At 57.6% G+C, this 18138-nt stretch overlaps 1 protein-coding gene across 1 annotated transcript; it reads left to right on the top strand.

Annotated features, from left to right (window-relative positions):
- Positions 1-163: 163 nt before the first annotated feature.
- Positions 164-10234, top strand: LOC141476436 (scavenger receptor cysteine-rich type 1 protein M130-like). The gene is given in 15 exon segments (XM_074165113.1): positions 164-171; positions 1473-1795; positions 2025-2370; positions 3098-3411; positions 4671-4985; positions 5349-5663; positions 6120-6182; positions 6267-6342; positions 6344-6576; positions 6795-6830; positions 7115-7252; positions 7415-7510; positions 7945-8028; positions 8245-8379; positions 10113-10234. Coding segments are annotated over 15 exon segments (2604 nt in total).
- The last annotated feature ends 7904 nt before the right edge of the window (positions 10235-18138 follow it).

Below are 18138 nucleotides of genomic sequence, written 5' to 3'. Positions count from 1 at the left end.
GGTCTGCTCTTAAAGTTCATTGGGACACACACTTTGGGCCAGGATCTGGCCCCATTTGGATGGATGATGTTAATTGCCGTGGCACCGAGTCTGCCCTGTCTGACTGTACGCACCCTGGATGGGGTCAAAGCAACTGTGGTCATGCTGAGGATGCTGGAGTGACATGTTCAGGTAAGGAGCCACCATTGCCCACCTTTGGGACCAGGATGGGGGAAGGGACCTGGCTGTGCCCTCGGGGAGCAATGAAGGGATGCCAGAGCAGGGTCCTGTGTTGCTGGTCCCACTGCCCAGCTGGGACTGTCACTGCTGGTGTCCCTGGTCCCTGAGGAAAGTTCAGTGGGTTCCACCCTGGGTGTCCACCCACTGCCGGGCCCCAAGATGCTTCTGCCCACCCTCAGTTGGTGCCTGGGGTTGGGAGATGAATCCCCCTCCCTGCCCCATGGCTTTTGTTGGTTCTCATCTTTCTCCTCCAACTCAGCCAAGACCTGTCTGGCATTGCTGAGGGCCAGGTTCCCCTGTGCCAGAGGCACCGAGAGCTGCTCACGTGGACACTCACAGCCCCAGAGAAGGGCACAGAGTGTCCAGGGGCTTTTGGGTTGTTCCTCCTGGCAGACACGAGTTCCTCAGCCAAAGCAAAGGGGCCGCTCAAAGGGAAGAAGCCCCGGCCTTGGCCAGAGGATCCGGGTGGCACCCGGCACCCCATTCCTTTCCCAGGTTCACCCCGTGAGAGCCAACCCATGGGGACATGGCCCCGCTCTGTCAGTGCTGAGCCACCTTCCCCAGCCCCCGCCTCCCTGTTCCCAGGGGCTTTGCCGGCACTTTCTGGCTCTCCTGGGTGCCTGTCCTTGCCCTGGGAGCTGGTGTCAGCCCAGGGCTGCTCCTCTGCCCGCTCCCCTGCCCTCTGCCCGGCCATCGGTGGGGATGTGCGTGCCTGGCAGTGCCCTCTGGCCCTGGCTGAGTACCCCCTCCCCGGGCAGGTGCTGTAGTGGGGGGCTGGCGCAGACACCGGCTGCAGGTACAGCCACGCCACACCTGTACCCTGTGACATCTCCCATCTAACAGCAGTGTCCCAACAGCTTGAGACCGCCCTGAAGGAGGGCTGTGTTTCTGGCCATTCCAAGGGGTTCCTCAGCCTGGCCCCGAGCTCGGTGGGCAGAGGAGGGGTCAGCAGCCGACAGGGCATGGGCCAGTCTCCCTGGGCCCCCCGTGCTCTGGGTGCTGCCAGGAAGCCCAGGCTCTCCAAAAGGGCAGCAGTTTGTCTGAGCCGAGCCTACGGCTGGGGCTTTGGGAGAGAAGCAAGACCACAAGCGCTGTGCTGATGTCTGAGGAACAGCAGGGGGTCCCTGGTGTATTTGTGCCACCAGCACCCACTGGGAGCTGCTGGGAGGGTCCTGGGCTCTTTGCCTGTGGCCACCTTACTGGCCAGGTTGGACAAGGGAATGTAGCAGCCAGAGGGCTCTGGGAACTCACAGGAGTCTTTGTCCAGGATTTGTCCGGCTGGTTGGAGGGGAGAGCCCCTGCTCAGGATGAGTGGAGATCCGTGATGGGAACAAGTGGAAATCTGTCTGTGACTCCGACTTTGGTCCCAAAGCCACCGCCGTGGTCTGCAGGGAGTTCCAGTGCGGCACCGCCCTGCCTGTCCCTGGGGCAGCGCACTTTGGAGAAGGGGTTGGTCCCCTGTGGGACAGGGAGCTGCAGTGTGTGGGGAATGAATCCCTTCTGGTCTCCTGCCCCACAGGGTCCCCCAGGGACCAGCCCTGCACCCACGCCAGTGCTGCCGCTGTCACCTGCACACGTAAGGACTCATGTTTGGGTGTTAAACACCAAGGGCTTTGCTGGGGATGGGGAGAAGGGCAGGGACCATGCTGTGCTGGCTGTGAGAACAGAAAGGGTGACGTGGTTGTCTGCAGCCCAAAGTCATGCAAAAGGAGGAGGATGGCAGGCTCTTCTCCATTTGGCCTCTCCTCCATCCCCAGATGGAGTGAGAACACAAGTCTGCCCCGACTCATCCTTCTCTCTCCCAGAGTTCACAGGGTTCCGGCTGGTGAACGGCAGCACGGCGTGTGAGGGGAGAGTGGAGGTCGAGGTGCAGGGGACCTGGGGCACCCTCTGTGCCTCCCGCTGGGATCTCTTGGACGCCCACGTTCTCTGCCACCACCTCAACTGCGGGTTTGCCGAGTCCATTCCCAGGGGAGGGCTTTTGGGGAGAGGAACCGGCCCTGTCTGGAAAGACTCGTTCCACTGTGACGGGACTGGGGAACACCTGGGGCAGTGCCCAGTGACTGCCCTGGGGGCCTCGCCGTGCTCCCCTGGGAACGACGCTGCTGTCATATGCTCGGGTGAGTGCTGGGAAAACACTCCATTAACTCTGTTTTCCGCTTCCGTGCTCCCAAAGCAGGGACCCTGTGCCCGTGCAAGGCTTCCCCAGGGGTGATCTGGAGCCCTTTGCCTGCTCAGATGGACTTCTCTGCGGTGGGAGGGCAGAGGGCTGAAGAAGAGGAGGGTGTCTTTGCCCCTTGGGGCAGCAGCTCAGGCCCTGGGGCCATCATGAGTCCCATACTCTCTACCCTCTCACAAAAGGGTGTGCCAGAGACATGGCTATGGAGCTTGTCTCTATCTCCCTGGCTGCAGACAGCCCTTCCCAAGCCCCACAGAGAGCCCACAGAGCCCAATCCCACACTCACAGGGGCTGCCTGGTTATACCCAGTAGCAGAGAAGTTGGCGTGAGCTGCAGAGCGGGGCTGGCTTCTGGTCACCCACAAGACCCAAACATATCCTGTTTGGTTGTAAAGGCCCTCCTGGCTCTGGCTCCCACTGCCCCATCCCCAGGGATGCAGATGGGCAGAGACGTGTGGGCACTTTCCCGTGTCTCTTCACCAGCCACTTCTGGCTGCTGCCCCCGCTGTGGGATCTGCCCCAAGTGCCCTGGCAGGGACCTGCTCTGTGGCTCTGCCCCGCCAAGAGCAAAGCTGGCGTCTCACTGGGGAAGGCTCAGGGAGTGGGAAACCAGCCCCAGGGAGCCCTGGCCAAGGAGCTCCCCACAGAGGTGGGAGTTCGGGCAGGCGAGCTCCAAGGCCCTCCTGCAAGGGTGCCCGAGCCTGGGGACGTGCTGCCAGGCTCCCCAATGCTGGTGCGATGGGCGAGTGGAGATCTTCCAGCGCGGGACGTGGGGCAGAGTCCTGGAGGAGCAGTGGGAGCTGCAGGAGGCCAGCGTGGTGTGCCGGCAGCTGCAGTGCGGAGAGGCAGAGAGAGCCTACAACCCCCCGAAGGCTCGGAGAGGGACGGGTCCCGTGGGGCTGCGAGGGGTGCGGTGTGCAGGGCACGAGGCCAGGCTGAGCCTCTGCAACACCTCCCTGGGCGAGAGTGCGCTGGAAGCAGGGCTTGCCGAGGACGTGGGGGTGGTTTGCTGGGGTGAGTGGCACGGCAGGGCCCCCCCAGGCTGTGGGCTGAGTGGGCAGTGTTGCGTGAAGAGGCAAAAGTTTTGGCAGAAAATAAACCCCCTTGCGTTCTAATGCTCCTCACCGAGGTGAGAGGCTAGGGGTGGCTGGGCTTAAATTCTGAGTGATGCCCAATTCACCACTATCAGTCCAGTCGCATTTAATATATTAAACTATCACGATTCTGGATACACTGACAGTGGACTGCACCTTCAGTCTAGTCGTGCTCACGAACTAGCACGGCCGCACTTTAGTGTCTGGTCGCGCTCAATGAGAAACCAAAATGGCTAGTTACTTAAACAGTGCAGGTTATTTAAGCAACAGATATAAAGGTTCTTTTGGTTTGCCGGTGATAAGTACAGTCTGCAAAGCACGTGCAAGTAAAAGAAAAAATGTTAATGGTACAAAGCGCGTGACAAAGTTCCAAACAATACAGCCTGGCTATAAATGTAAAAAAGTAACTCTCTAGAGAGATTTCTAAGTTCCCCGAGGAAGCACTCGGTATAGTCTAAGTCTCACCCAAAGGTGTCCCTATGGGGGGGAAGAAAGGCTCAGCCCCTCGACTGGTCCCGGGAGTCAGAGGCAGTCCGTGATGGGGTCTTCCCTGACTTGTTCACGATGGTGTCTTCCCCAGCATCCCCCCTTTCTCGGGCTATTTTTACATTATTTTTTACCTTCAAGGTGGAGTTTGAGTGACTTTAGTCATAAATACCTTTATTATGATTGGTGTAAAATTCTCTCACCTCGCATTTAAAGGTAGAGTTTACGAAAAATTCAGGGCGCAGACTCGAGGAGGAGTGGTCGCACCTTGGAGGTGGGTAGTCTTCGGGCTGGAGGTGTGTTTTGGTATTAAAATGACATTATAATGAGCAAAGGACAGCATTTCATCAAAATTTACAGACTGTTGGCTCAGGGTAGCAAGCATGCCGCTTATCACTTCCATAGGATCACCTTGTTCCCATTCTGCTGCGTAATGAAAGAGCTTGGCCATGGAATCTTCACTCCACTCCATCCTCTGTGTTGCTTTTGCAAGCAATATTGTTCAGGGAGTCATAGATGTAGCGGATTCCTTGCACACCAGCTGCTGCTGTGTTCCACCCTGGAAACATTTTGATTTTATACCTTTCCTTAATGTGTGAACAATGCCATATATTTTTAATAAAAATTATATTTTAGGAATTATTCCACAGGCAGGCAGCCTTTGACGGCAGCTGGGCTTTCCTCCTGCTCCAGGGAGCCGTCAGCTGCGGCTGGGGAAGGGGCCTGGGCGCTGCGCTGGGAGAGTGGAGATCTACTACCAGGGCAGCTGGGGGACCGTCTGCGATGACGGCTGGGACCTGTCTGACGCTGCCGTCGTTTGCCACCAGCTGGGCTGCGGAGGGGCGGTGGAGGCGGTGGGCTCCGCTGGCTTCGGGGAAGGCTCTGGTCCCATCTGGCTGGAGAGCGTGAACTGCTCCGGGGCCGAAGCTGCTCTCTGGGACTGCCCGGCAGGCTCCTGGGGGCAGCACGACTGCGGGCACAAAGAGGACGCAGGAGTCGTCTGCTCAGGTCTGTGCCAGGAGCTGTGCTGGGAGCCCGGTGCCCAGGCACTAGGGCTGGGACGAGGGGAGAGCCGGCAACGGCCGAGGCTGTTCCTGGCCACCTCTGAGCCCCTGGCAAAGGCCACCCTGGGGACACCCGCGCACAGGTCCCCTCAGTGCCAGCGGGGGTCTCTGGGGAGCTCAGCTGTCCCTGAGGGTCAGTGGGGAGGGCAGGGGTGCCTGTCCCTCAGGGATATTTCTCTGCCCAGGGGTGCAAGGGGGACTGTCTGGCCATGCCTTTGCCTGGCTGAGGGCCCCTGGGGGGTGCAGGGGTGTCCCTGCTCCCACAGCCCCACACCAGCCTCTTCCCCCTCGGTGCCTTTCCTCCCAGAGTTCGTGGCCCTGAGGCTGGAGAACAGCAGCAACTGCTCCGGGCGCCTGCAGGTTTTCTACAATGGGACGTGGGGGAGCGTTTGCTCCAAGTCGATGACCCCCAAAACGGTGTCACTGGCGTGCAAGGAGCTGGGCTGCGGGGACAGAGTGTCCCTGGAAACACAACGCCCCCCTGGCAGGCTGTCTGGCCCTGCCTGGCTGGATCGTGTGGAGTGTGGGGAGAGAAACAGCTCCTTCTGGCAGTGTCCCTCTGCTCCCTGGGACCCACGGTCGTGCGATGACCTGTGAGAGGAGACCCACATCACCTGCACTGGTAATTCTGAGCTCCCTGGGCACCGGCATCCCCTCCGTTCCTGCTCCCGAATGGGCATGGTCAAGTGCCTGGCCCCGCAGGGGCTTTTCCTTTCCACGCCAGAGGCTTCTGCTGCTGGTAGCACAAATGGGACTCCAGCTCTCGGAGCCCCACAGTTGCCAGCCAGGCTCCCAACTTCGCCTGGGCGAGGCAGAGGTTTCTGGAGGCAAGGTCTGAGAAGGGAACATCCAGGGCTCCGAGGAGTGTCCCTTCCGTGGACACCCTCCTGCTGCTCTGTGATGCAGGGTCCCTTTGGGGCTGAGCAGGCAGGGTTCCCCCCCACGGCCGTGCGTGTCCCCTGAACGAGCGGGGTTCAGCTGCTGCCATGAGTGAGATGGCAGGAGCAGAGCTGAGCCCCGCTCTCTGCAGCACGACCCCCCTGCAGTAGCCCCTTCCCCACAGCGTTTCCTTCCGCAGGGAGTCAGCCAGAAGCGCCCCCGGCCCCAAGGGCTGCGTGCCCCAGCCCCACCAGCTGCACAGGTAGCTGCTCCTCTGCGTGCCCCTCTCTCCTGGCAGGGCTCTGCCTGCTGTCCCGCTGCCCTGGGAGGTCTCTGCCTTCTCCAGACAGGGAGAAGATTCGTGCAGTGGGAGGCGAGAAGGGCTGCTCTGGCCGAGTGGAGGTCTGGCACCACGGCTCCTGGTGTGTGTGACGACTCGTGGGACATGCAGGATGCCCAGGTGGCCTGCAGGCAGCTGGGCTGTGGACCTCCGCTGTCTGTCCCGGCCGAGGCTGCGTTTGGGGAGAGGACCGGCCCCATCTGGCTGGAGCAGGTGGAGTGCCGGGGCACAGAGCCATCTCTGCAGGACTGCTGGGCCTGGCCTGGGGACAGCGGTGCCTGCCGCCATAAGGAGGACGCTGCCATCAACTGCTCAGGTGAGCGGCAGGGCTGGGACACCTCACGAGGAGCCGCTGTCCGCTTTGGGTCCCATCGTGGCTCCAGAGCTCCTGGATGTTTGGGTGGGATGTGTCAGGGATGTCTGCACATGCCCCCGTGCGCGCACACACACACACACACGGTGTGTCAGAGAGGAGGCTCCCTGGTACCTGCACCCCCACCCTCTCAGCCCAACTCTCCTTCTCCTCCTCTGCAGATGCGCCCAGGACGGCAGCACCAACCCCTCGAGCAGGTAACCCGTCCTCCCCACCAGCGCTGGGTCTTCCTGGGGCCAGGCTGTGACCCACAGCTGGAGGGAAGGGCTCCTTGCTGGGCTGTGGAACTCCCAGAAGAAGACACTGGGGTAGCGGAGGGACGAGGAGAGGTTGTGGAGGGCTGTCACTTACCGAGGAAGGTGGGATCTTCCCCATCACTCATCCCCTGAACCCCCGTATGAAATGGGGATCAGGTCTGGGGTGTCCCGGCCCCCACCTCTCCCAGTCCTGGTGCTGCCCTGTCTGTGTTCCTGCCATGCAGATCCCACCCGGGGCCGTCCGACTGGCAGCGGGAGAGTCTCCTTGCCCATCATCATCTGCATCATCCTGGGAGCCCTTCTCTGCCTGCTCCTGGCCCTCCTGGCCGGGCAAGTGCGAAGCGCCAGGGCTGGCCACAGAGGTGGGTCCCTTCCCAGGGGAAGATGCCTCCTGGCAAGGCCAGGGGTGCCCTGGGGTGTCAGGGAGTGGTACAGGCAGAGCCGGGGGGACAGGAGTGTGAGCTCTCTGGGGGATCCCATCCTCTCGCTGACCATCCCTGGGCCAGCCCTGCCTCTGTCCGCAGGCTCTGAGAGAGCTCAGGAGCCCTTCCCGGAGGCCATGTACGAGGAGATCGGTTACAGCCCAGCGTGGGAGAAGCAGGCAAGGTTCAGCGGCTCAGGTTGGTGTGCGTCCCTCATGGAGGACACATCTAGAGTGCTCTTGGCCCTGGCTCCCACCCAGGGTTGGTCCCTCCATCCCCCTGGCCCATGGTCTGTGTGGCGCTGGGGCTGTGGGGTGTGTGGGGGGAGCAGCCGGGCCCTGGGCCCAGGAGAGAAGCTTTCTCTGCCCCAGCTCTGCCCGTCCCAGGTGGGGACAGCCCCTCTCTGCCGGCCCCTGCACCCTGGGGGACCCCTGAGGGGTGAGGGCAGGGTCTGTGCCAGGGCAGCCCCGGGAGGCCCTTGGAGATGGGGTTTGTCCCAGGGGAGCAGGGTGAGTCCTGAGCCGTCGTCCCCATGCAGCCGTGGCTCTGTGGGTCCCCCGTCCCCAGCAGCGCTGAGCACAAGCTGGGTCAGCAGAGCGCACTCCCCTAACACCCGCTGGGCCTCTCTCCAGGCTCCTATTCAGAGGGGTCCCTGACCAAGCTGCAGTCCTACCCCGGGGACAGCGAGGAGGAGGAGGGTGCGGGGTCAGCACCAGGTACCGGGGGGTGGGAAGGGGTGGATCTCTCCTCCCTGCAGACGTGTGATGGACAGCAGTGTCACGGGGGGTCACCGTCAGAGTTGGGGAGGACATGGGGGATCTCCTGTGGGGCTGCCAACACCAATGTCTGATCCCCACGTCCCTGCGCATCCTCCCATCCTCTGCTCTGCAGAACGCATCTGCTCCCTGTCACCAGCTCCCCTCCCCTTTCAGACGTCCCTGTCCTGCCTGGAGGTGACCCAGCAGATGGCTATGATGATGCCAGGGAGGTTTCTGACCCTGGGCAGGAAGCCTGGGAAATGCCCAGGGTGCCAGAGGAAGGAGCAGGGCCCAGGGATGCAGCTGGAGGTGAGAGGGAAAGAAAGAGCGGCCGGTTCCTGGGGTGCCATCCCTGGTGCTGGATGAATCGCTGCCACCCTGAGAGCCCAAGCTGCTGGGATGGGGGAACCTGCCCCAGGAGTGTTCCTTGGGGGCACCGTGGGTGGGAGAGGGAGCTGACCCTCTCAGGAGTGGTGAGGAGGAGGGAGGAAGGTGATGCACAGAGCAGGAGGGGCACCCCATGGGCTGAGCGTGCCATGGCCTGCCTTGCTGCTCTCCGGGGCAAAGCTGCTCTCCCAGAGAAGTGCTGGGGCCCCCGCAGCTAAGGGGGATGGCTGGTCCCTGTCCCCAGAGAGCACGGGCTATGACGATGCTGCAGAGGTGTCTCTGGCACATCCCCCTGAGGACACAGAGGCTGTGACAGCGGAGCTCAGAGCACAAGAGTCCCTGAGCCCTGGGCCAGGAGAGCCCGTCCCTGCAGTGCAGCTGGGTGCAGCCAGGAGGGAGGAGAGGTCTGTGCAGCTGGGAGAGCCCTGAGCACCAGGGAACCTTCTCCCTTTTCCCAGGGGCAGCACAAACTGCCAGGGGGTTCCTCCGTTTGTATTCCCCTGTTTTCACCCCCTGCCCCCAGACTGGTTCTTATTAAAAGCTTTTGAGCCAGAGCTGTGCTTGCCTGCCCGGGTGCTTGAGTGTCTCCCTGAGGGGCACTGGAGGAAACCAGAGCACCAAGACGTGGCAGTGGGGAAGGGGCATGTCTCAGGGACAGCGGGCTCAGGGTCAGGCCGTGGGGCTGTGAGAGCCCACGGTCCCTGGGAGCTATTTCTGCTGACAGAGACATTTCCATCCTGCCAGCCCCAGTTTCCAGCCAAAATGGTTCTCTGCAAGGTCCCGTGATGGACCTCAGCCGATCTCCTCACCCCGGGGTTCCCCAGTTGCTCTTTCCCTCAGGCTCTGCCTGGGCCACGCTGGTCCCGTGGCGCAGAGGTGATGACAGAGATGCTGTGTTGGGGTGAGCCCTGGGCTGTGGCCCCACAGAAGGGAGCCCTCAGGTGCCTGCAGTGCCCTGAACACCCCAGACAGCCCCAGGGGGTTCCCAGCCCATGGATCACCTCCCACCGTGGGGAGGAGGCAGCTCTGCTCCCACTGCCCTGGCACAGGGTGCGGAGCCACTTGCTGGGGCACACAGGGCTGGGATTGCCCCTTCCCTGGCTCTGCCAGCACCCCAGTCTCCATGGGCTGGTCACAGAATCACAGAGTCACAGAATGATAGGGGGTTGGAAAGGAACCTCTGGAGATCATCTAGTCCAACCCCCCTGCCAAAGCAGCTCCACCCATGTCGGAGTGGGAGACGGACCCGGAGTAACGATGAGTCTCAATATGAGTATGGTCGTTCTCACTTTATTCAAGTTCTCACAGAGTATATAAAGACAGACAAGCAGAGCACGCACTAGCAACAGCTATACGATTGGCTTACAGTCTCTGTTCACGCGCCTAGAGCGCTCACACAATTAGTGCAGACCTCTTGTCCACGCGCAGCAGATGTTTCTCTATCTCCCGGAGGCAGTACCGCTTATCACTTACTTATCATGTAGCTACTTCTTCATACTTCTGTTTCTCAAGGACAGTTCACAGCCTCCTCCGGGCTTTTATCCCTATCAAAGACTGGGTTGCTCATTGTAATCAAGTCGTGCCCTTTTTCACTCAGCCATTCCTCCACAGGGAATGCCTCTTCTAATAATTTGCCTGTGGCTGTTTATCCCAAGGCTCGGACACTTGGACGCGGCTGGAAGAACAGTTATTTAAAGAGGCTTTTTACATCCATAAGAAGGATTTTCGCCTCATCCAGAAGGAGGTAAAGCCCTTGGACTGGGGCGGAGCTCATTAGCGGGGACGCTTTTAACCCAGAAAGTCGTATTTTCAATGACACGTTGGAATCCTGATCTTAGGACCCTTCTTCCTGCTAAAAACCCCACCGCTACAAGACACAGTTTGCCCTAATTTGGAATTCCAGCGGAGTATTTAATATCCCCGGTTTTCTCCCCATAGATACAGACTAAAACCGTGTCCCAGTGCATGGAATATTATTACACATGGAAGAAAAAAGTCCGATTCGGCAGCACTCGTCCTTGCCTGACACAGAAAAGGGTCAAGACAGGCCGGGACAAGGCGGGAAGAGGAGGCAAAAAAACTGCTGGGGGGTTTTGTTTCCTCAACAAATCCATCTGCTGAAACGCTCCTTGCCAGGAAACAGGGATTTGGTTCACGGAAATACACCTATTTTTAATTTTTGGGGGTGGAACGGGATCGCCGTGTGGCTTCAGCACATCAGAATTCCACGTTTTCAACGCATTTGATAGATTTTCATGGAGGAAAATCCCTTTTTCTTTGGAATAGTAGAAATAATATGGTTTTTGCATTTTCCCAGCGGTTTTTTAGCTGTTTAGTGCTCGGACTTCACCTGGGCTGAGAAAACGCCTTAAATCCAGCACATTTTGCCATTTTTGAGACCTTTTAAGCAATTTCTTGCCCCATTTACAGGCCAGTTGCAACTCGAGGAAGAGACCCCATGTCATTCCTAAGGAAAAGCCGATGCCGAGGGGTCACCACCCGCAGCCCCACGGCACCGGTGGCTCCTCCAGGGATCCCGGCACCTCCCTGTGCTGGGACGGTGGCACTGGGGATCCCGGAGTCCTGCAGCGAGTGCGGAAGGTCAGCCATCCCTTTTTTGTTCCCCCAAATGCCTATTTTGGGCTCAAAAAACCACCTGGGGTTGGAGGGGGAGGGGTAGAGGTAGAGGGGGAGGGCCGCTCGAGGATTTCCCTTTGCCCGGGGCCGCTTGGTGGTTTTATTTGACTTTCAACCAAAAAAACTCTGTATTTTTGGAGTCAGGGAGACCTTCCCCAGAGCCGTGAGGTTCAGAGCGGCCCCTCCTTGTGCAAAACCCTCAGGTTTCCCCTTTTTGCCCAGGACAAACTCAAGTTCCATTGAGTTTTGTGGCCCGAGGCTTCCACACTCCAGTCCCTCACAGCCAGCGAAATGCCTCCAGTTTTAATTTGACCTCATTTGAAGTGATCGCCCAATTAATTCTCCTATTTTAACCCCCCAAAATCCATCTTCTTTAACCACCAGCATCCAGAACGGTGTCGTTTCTATGAAGCTGGGTCTAATGGATTTATGGAGGAATCCCTTTTTTTTCCCCTCATTTCCAGGGCGTTTGAGAAGATCCCGACGAGAAACACCCCAATGAGCCTCCATCCCCCCCGGGATGTTTGAAAGGCCCCGGGCACCGACACCGACCCACCGGCGGGGCCATTTTTCCCTGCATGGCGGGCCTGTGCTGGTGACTGGGAGCGCTCCCTGCCCTCCCTGCCAACAACAGCCCATCCCAGCAGGGAGAGCTCCATGTGCCCCTTGTCCCCCCCAGACCTCCAAGGCCCCCGGCCCTCCCTCCCATCGTTGCCACCCCTCAGCACTGGCAGCTCCCTGTCGTCCCTGCACCCCCCAGAAAGCCAGCCCCCCCAGCCCCAGAGCCACCAACTGTCCCGTGATGACAGCCTTTGAGATCATCGAGTCCGTCCATACACACACAAGAAAAACCCCCAACAGTCTCGGGCACTAGAGCATGCCCTGAAGTGCCACGTCTACACGTTTCTTAAATACCTCCAGGGATGGCGACTCCACCACCTCCCTGGGCAGGCTGTTCCAGTGCCTGACCACTCTCTCGGTAAAGTAATTCTTCCTAATATCTAATCTAAACCTCCCCTGCCCCAACTTCAGACCATTCCCTCTGGCCCTGTCATTATTCTCTTGGGAGAAGAGGCCAACACCCACCTCTCTACACCCTCCTTTCAGGGAGTTGTAGAGGGCAATGAGGTCTCCCCTCAGCCTCCTCTTCTCCAAACTAAACATGCCCAGTTCCCTCAGCCTCTCCTCATATGACTTGTTCTCTAGACCCCTCACCAGCTTGGTGGCTCTCCTCTGGACACGCTCCAGCAGCTCAATGTCCTTCCTGTAGTGAGGGGCCCAGAACTGAACACAGCACTCGAGGTGGGGCCTCACCAGTGCCCAGTACAGAGGCACCATCACTGCCCTACTCCTGCTGGCCACGCTGTTCCTGACACAGGCCAGGATGCTGTTGGCCTTCGTGGCCACCTGTGCGCACTGCTGGCTCATGTTAAGCCGGCTGTCCACCAACACCCCCAGGTCCTTTTCTGCTGGGCAGCTTTCCAGCCTCTCTTCCCCAAGCCTGTAGCGTTGCCTGGGGTTGTTGTGACCGAAATGCAGGACCCGGCACTTGGCCTTATTGAACCTCATCCTGTTGGCCTTGGCCCATTGATCCAACCTGTCCAGGTCCCTCTGTAGAGCCTTCCTGCCCTCAAGCCGATCGACACTCCCACCCAACTTGGTGTCGTCTGCGAACTTACTGAGGGGGCACTCAATCCCCTCGCCCAGATCATTGATAAAGATGTTAAAGAGAACGGGTCCCAGTACCGAGCCCTGGGGGACACCACTCGTGACCGGCCACCAACTGGATTTAACTCCATTCACCACCACTCTCTGGGCGCGGCCCTCCAGCCAGTTTTTAACCCAGCGGAGAGTGCTCCCATCCAAGCCATGGGCAGCCAGTTTCTCCAGGAGGATGCTGTGGGAGACTGTATCAAAGGCCTTGCTAAAGTCCAGGTAAACAACATCCACAGCCTTTCCCTCATCCACCAAGCGGGTCACTTTATCATAGAAGGAGATCAGGTTTGTCAAGCAGGACCTGCCCCTCATGAACCCGTGCTGGCTGGGCCTGATCACCTGGGTGTCCTTCATGCGCCGCATAATGGCACTCAGGATCATCTGTTCCATGACCTTCCCAGGCACCGGGGTCAGATTGACAGGCCTGGAGTTCCCTGGATCATCCTTCCGACCCGTCTTGTGGATGGGCGTCACATTTGCTAGACACCACTCGGCTGGGACCTCCCCAGTTTGCCAGGACTGCTGGTAAATGATGGAAAGTGGCTCAGTGAGCACCTCCGCCAGCTTCCTCCGTGCCCTCGGGTGGATCCCATCTGGTCTCATAGACTTGTTTGTATCTAGGTGTTGGAGCAGGTCCCTCACCACCTCCCTTTGGATTACGGGGGCTTCATTCTGCTCCCCGTCCCTGTCTGCTAGTTCAGGGGGCTGGGTACTCAGGGAACAACCAACTCTACTACTGAAGACTGAGGCAAAGAAGGCATTCAGTACCTCAGCCTTCCCCTCATCCTTTGTCACTACGTTACCTCCCATATCCAATAGAGGATGGAGATCCTCCCGAGTCCTCTTCTTGCTACTAATATATTTATAGAAATTCTTTTTATTGTTTTTAACATCCAAGGCCAGGTTAAGTTCTAGCTGGGCTTTGGCCTTTCTAATCTTTTCCCTACGTAACTTTACTGCACCTTTGTAATCTTCCTGACTGGCCTTCCCCTTTTTCCAAAGGCCATAAACTCTCCTTTTTTCCCTGAGCTGTGACCCTACCTCTTTGTTCAGCCAGGCCAGTCTTTTCCCCCGACGGCTCGCTTTACAGTGTACAGGGATGGCCTGCGCCTGAGCTTTTAAGGCTTCTTCCTTGAAAAACACCCAGCCTTCCTGAACTCCTTTGCCCTTCAGGGCTGCCTCCCAAGGGACTTTCCCAACCAGTGATCTGAACAGGCTAAAGTCCGCCCTCCGGAAGTCCAAGGTGGAAGTTTTGCAACCCCCCTTCCTTACCTCTCTAATAATTGAAAACTTGACCATTTCATGGTCGCTAAGCCCAAGACGGCCTCCGACCACCACATCTCCCACTAGTCCCTCTCTGTTTGTGAGCAGTAGGTCTAGCGAGGCGCCTCCCCTAGTTGGCTCACCTACCAGTTGTGTAAGGAAGTTATCTTCCATACACTCAAGGAACCTCCTAGCCTGCCTGGTCTCTGCTGTGTTGCATTTCCAGCAGATGACCGGTAGGTTGAAGTCCCCAACCAGAACAAGGGCTGGCAATTGAGAGACTTCAGCCAGCTGCTTATGGAACACCTCATCTGCCTCCTCATCCTGGTTGGGCGGTCTATAGCAGACTCCCAGTAGAGAATCCCCCTTGTTAGCCTTCCCCTTCATCCTTACCCATAAACACTCAACTTCATCGTCACTGGAATCTAGCTCTATACAGTCAAAACACTCCCTAACGTACAGAGCCACACCCCCGCCTCTCCTTCCTTGCCTATCCCTCCTGAAGAGCTTATAGCCATCCATCGCAGCATTCCAGTCGTGACCGTCATCCCGCCATGTTTCTGTGATGGCGACTACATCATAGTTGTCCTGCTGCACAATGGATTCCAGCTCATCCTGTTTGTTGCCTGTGCTACGTGTGTTAGTGTAGATGCACTTGAGCTGGGCTCCCGATTTCACCCCCATCCTTGGCCCTTTACCCCCAAGCTCATTACCAGGGGGCCTGGTTTTATTCCCTTCCCCCTTCGATTCTAGTTTAAAGCCCTGTCCATGAGCTTTGCTAGCTCTTGGCCTAATACCCTTTTCCCCTTTCGGGATAGGGTTTTTCCATCATACTCAAGCAGACCCGGCATCCTGTAAATCAAACTATGGTCTGTGAACCCAAAGCCCTGCTGGTAGCACCAGCTACAGAGCCAGGCATTGATCTGCCTGATCTTTTTGTTTATCCAGTCATCGGTCCCCAAAACTGGAGGGACAGGTTTCGCATCCCCCTTGACGCTTCCCACCTCGCCTTTTCTTTTCCTGCAGCTCAAGGTGATTAACGGGGGACGTATTTCCAATCAGTTCCTCCAATGGCCCCTGCAACCTTTGCCAAAGTCTCACCAAAATGAAGGGGTTTTGGCTAAATACACTAAAAGCACTAAAAATTGCCAACCACCTGCTTCCCGGATGGCGTTGTCACCGGGACCGAGGCGGGACCCACCGTGACATCGCCCCAAAGGCATCTCGGGGTTTTGAGGGACAATTTCCATCTCCTGCTGCCTCCAGCCACAGTTTCTGGGCGCACACAAGGGCAGGAGGGGTTCTTCTGGCATCAACCAAGTCGAAGACACCCAAACTTGGCAAATTCTTCTCTGAAATCCCTGCTGAATCGTTTCGTCATTTCTCCCTTCTCGGCGCCGGAGGGGAGCTGGTCCATGCCCCTCAACCACCAATTAAAGCCAATGAAACAGGGCTTAATTTGACCTTGAGCAGAACTGGAGGGCGTGAGGGCAACGAGCCTCCTAAATAGAACGTAAAAAAAGGGGAAATTAAGGAAGATTTGGCATTGCTGACCAAACACCAACCCCTCCCACAACCAGCCCTAGAAAAAGCACACCTCATGGGAGAAGAAATCCCCATTTCTGGTTAAAACCCAAGGCCAGGAGCTGTCCCCCCCCCACCCCCCCCCCCCCCAGGGCCCAGGCGGGCTCTGGGGAGGGAAGAGGTTCTTTTGATCCAAAGTTGCAGAAAGAGAAGGAGCAGAAGCGTTTCCCACCCCCTCCCCCCTGCCCCGGGAAGAGGCCGAGGGGCAGGAAGAAGGAAGGAAAGGCTGCCCAGGAAGTGGGGTTTGGGGAGAGTTTGGGGGATTCTCCATGAGGGAAAGGCTGTTCCCGGCTTCGCAGGATGCTGTGGGGACACCCCAGGGCTGGTTTTGGGGGTGAGGGAGACTCCATCCCCAAGGGAAAGGCTGTTCTGGCCTTGCAGGAGGCTGTGGAGTCACCCTGGGGATGAGTTTGGGGGCTGTCACCCTCCTCTGGGTCACGCTAGACGGCTGCCACCAACTGCTGGGTCACGCTGCAGGACTGTCACTCACCATTGGGTCACACTGCCAGGCTGTCACCCACTGCTGGGTCACAGGGCAGGGCTGTCACCCCACCGATGGGTCACCCAGCAGGGCTGTCACCCACCACTGGGTCACACCATCTTCCATGACATGGGAGGTTGCCAGACGCTCCTGCCCTCGGGCATGGCATGGGACAGTGACAGCCTGATGGCACTGCTCACACCGCTGCACAGACCCACTCGCACACGCAAACCGGTGACCAACCGCCTGTAGCTGCTGGCGGATCACCAACCCTTGGAGACACGTCCAGCTGTGTACGGAAAGGACGTGCCCGTGTCAGCCGGTGGGTCAGACCACACAGAGATGGCACAACCCCATCAAAAGGAGCCCCAAAGCCACCTCGGGGAGCTCTCCTTGGCTGGTCCATGGGGGCTGCCCAGCCAAGGAGATGTCCCTTACCCATATCGATTGTCAACTTATAGTACTATAATAAGATTGATCAGACTTGGTCCATAGACTGTAGCTCTTTTATCGTCCCACACCCAAAGAACCCTTGTTGTGCAACAGGCATCCACCTCAGGTGGAAGTTTCACACAATAACTCCCAGTGTTTGGCAAAGAAAGCTGGGTGAGAGAAGCACCAGGATGGATGCACAGAGAAAGCCCAACAGAAGTTCCCTCTGCCCATCTGAAAATTAAAGGGAAAAAAAGGACTCAAAAAACAGAGCGGCCTTCTCCATCACCCCAGTTTAAAGAAGAGGAAGCAGCTTTTATTTTTACACCACTGAACAAATCCTTCATTCGGCCTCCTTGAGAACACTGCTTGGGGGTTCAGGAGGCTCAGGCAGACCTGATAAAATGCTCAGAGTGACCAACAGGGATGTGGCGGTGTGCTCCCCCTGTTCCCCCCCGCCCAGCTCCTGCTCGGGCCTTGCCCATCATGGCCATCACAACATCAGTTGCGATAACTTGCACCTGGACTTTGGGGGATGGCTGGCAACATAGCCAAAACACTGTCTGGAGTGGGGACCTAGAAATTTTGTTCCCATGAGAATATGACTATAGGTCAATTATCTTACTCTATAAATAGCGGACAGCCCCAGAGCCCTTGGAGCTCTCCTGCATGGCAGCGGCATTCATTCTCCGAATCACTACTCCCCGAGGCTGAGAGATTCCTTGCTGCAACAGATTCTCGGTAAGTGACTAATAGCATGCTAAACTTTGAAATCTTAGCTAAGTAATAGAAAGGGTTGGACCCTTTGGACATAAACCGTTGGACAAAGGGTTGGACCCTTCGGACATAAACTGTTGGCCGAGTCTGGGACTAGGATTGGATCCAGCCGTAGCCAGACTCCTCTCTGGGAAGGAGTTTGGAAAGCAGGGGTGTCCTTTCTGAACCTCGTGACTCAACGGGAGGGTCTCCCTGACAGCTTGTCTGACCCTGTCCTCTATGCAGTAAATAATAGAATGTACCTTGACATCGAATCTCATAAAACACTATCGCATTTACTAATGGTTTTATCGCACTCACTACTGATTTTGTTAAATCACTGTTTCACCTTAATAAATATTTCACTACTTCACTCTAACTAGTGAAGTTGATCACTCTGTCCGTGACAAGGGAACAGAGAAAAGAAGAGGCTCTTTTGTGTCAAGTAATATTTGTACAAGGAAAAAGACATTCAGCTTTTTCATGACTATAACATGAATTATCATAACCGTGATGCTGACTTCAGAAAAAGATGGGAATGGGGGAAATGAACCTGCCTGGGTTGAAGGTAAAGTATGACCAGTCCATGAATGACCAGGGACTACTCTGACCAGACGGGGCAGGAAAGAGCCCAGGATTCGGGTGAATTTTACTTCTGATGAAACAGCACCAACCCCCTGGCAGCATGAAGGCTACAAAAGACCACCAAGAAGACTGCAGTCCCAGGCTTTTTGTGGGACCACGACCTGCGAGGGGGTTGGCCTTGGCAAGGTGATGACAAACCAAACATTGCCCCGTGAGCGCTCCAGCTC

This window comes from Numenius arquata, chromosome 32 (assembly GCF_964106895.1).
Source record: "Numenius arquata chromosome 32, bNumArq3.hap1.1, whole genome shotgun sequence".
NCBI classification, from domain to species: Eukaryota; Metazoa; Chordata; class Aves; order Charadriiformes; family Scolopacidae; genus Numenius; species Numenius arquata.
This window is presented reverse-complemented; position numbering and strand designations above follow the sequence as displayed.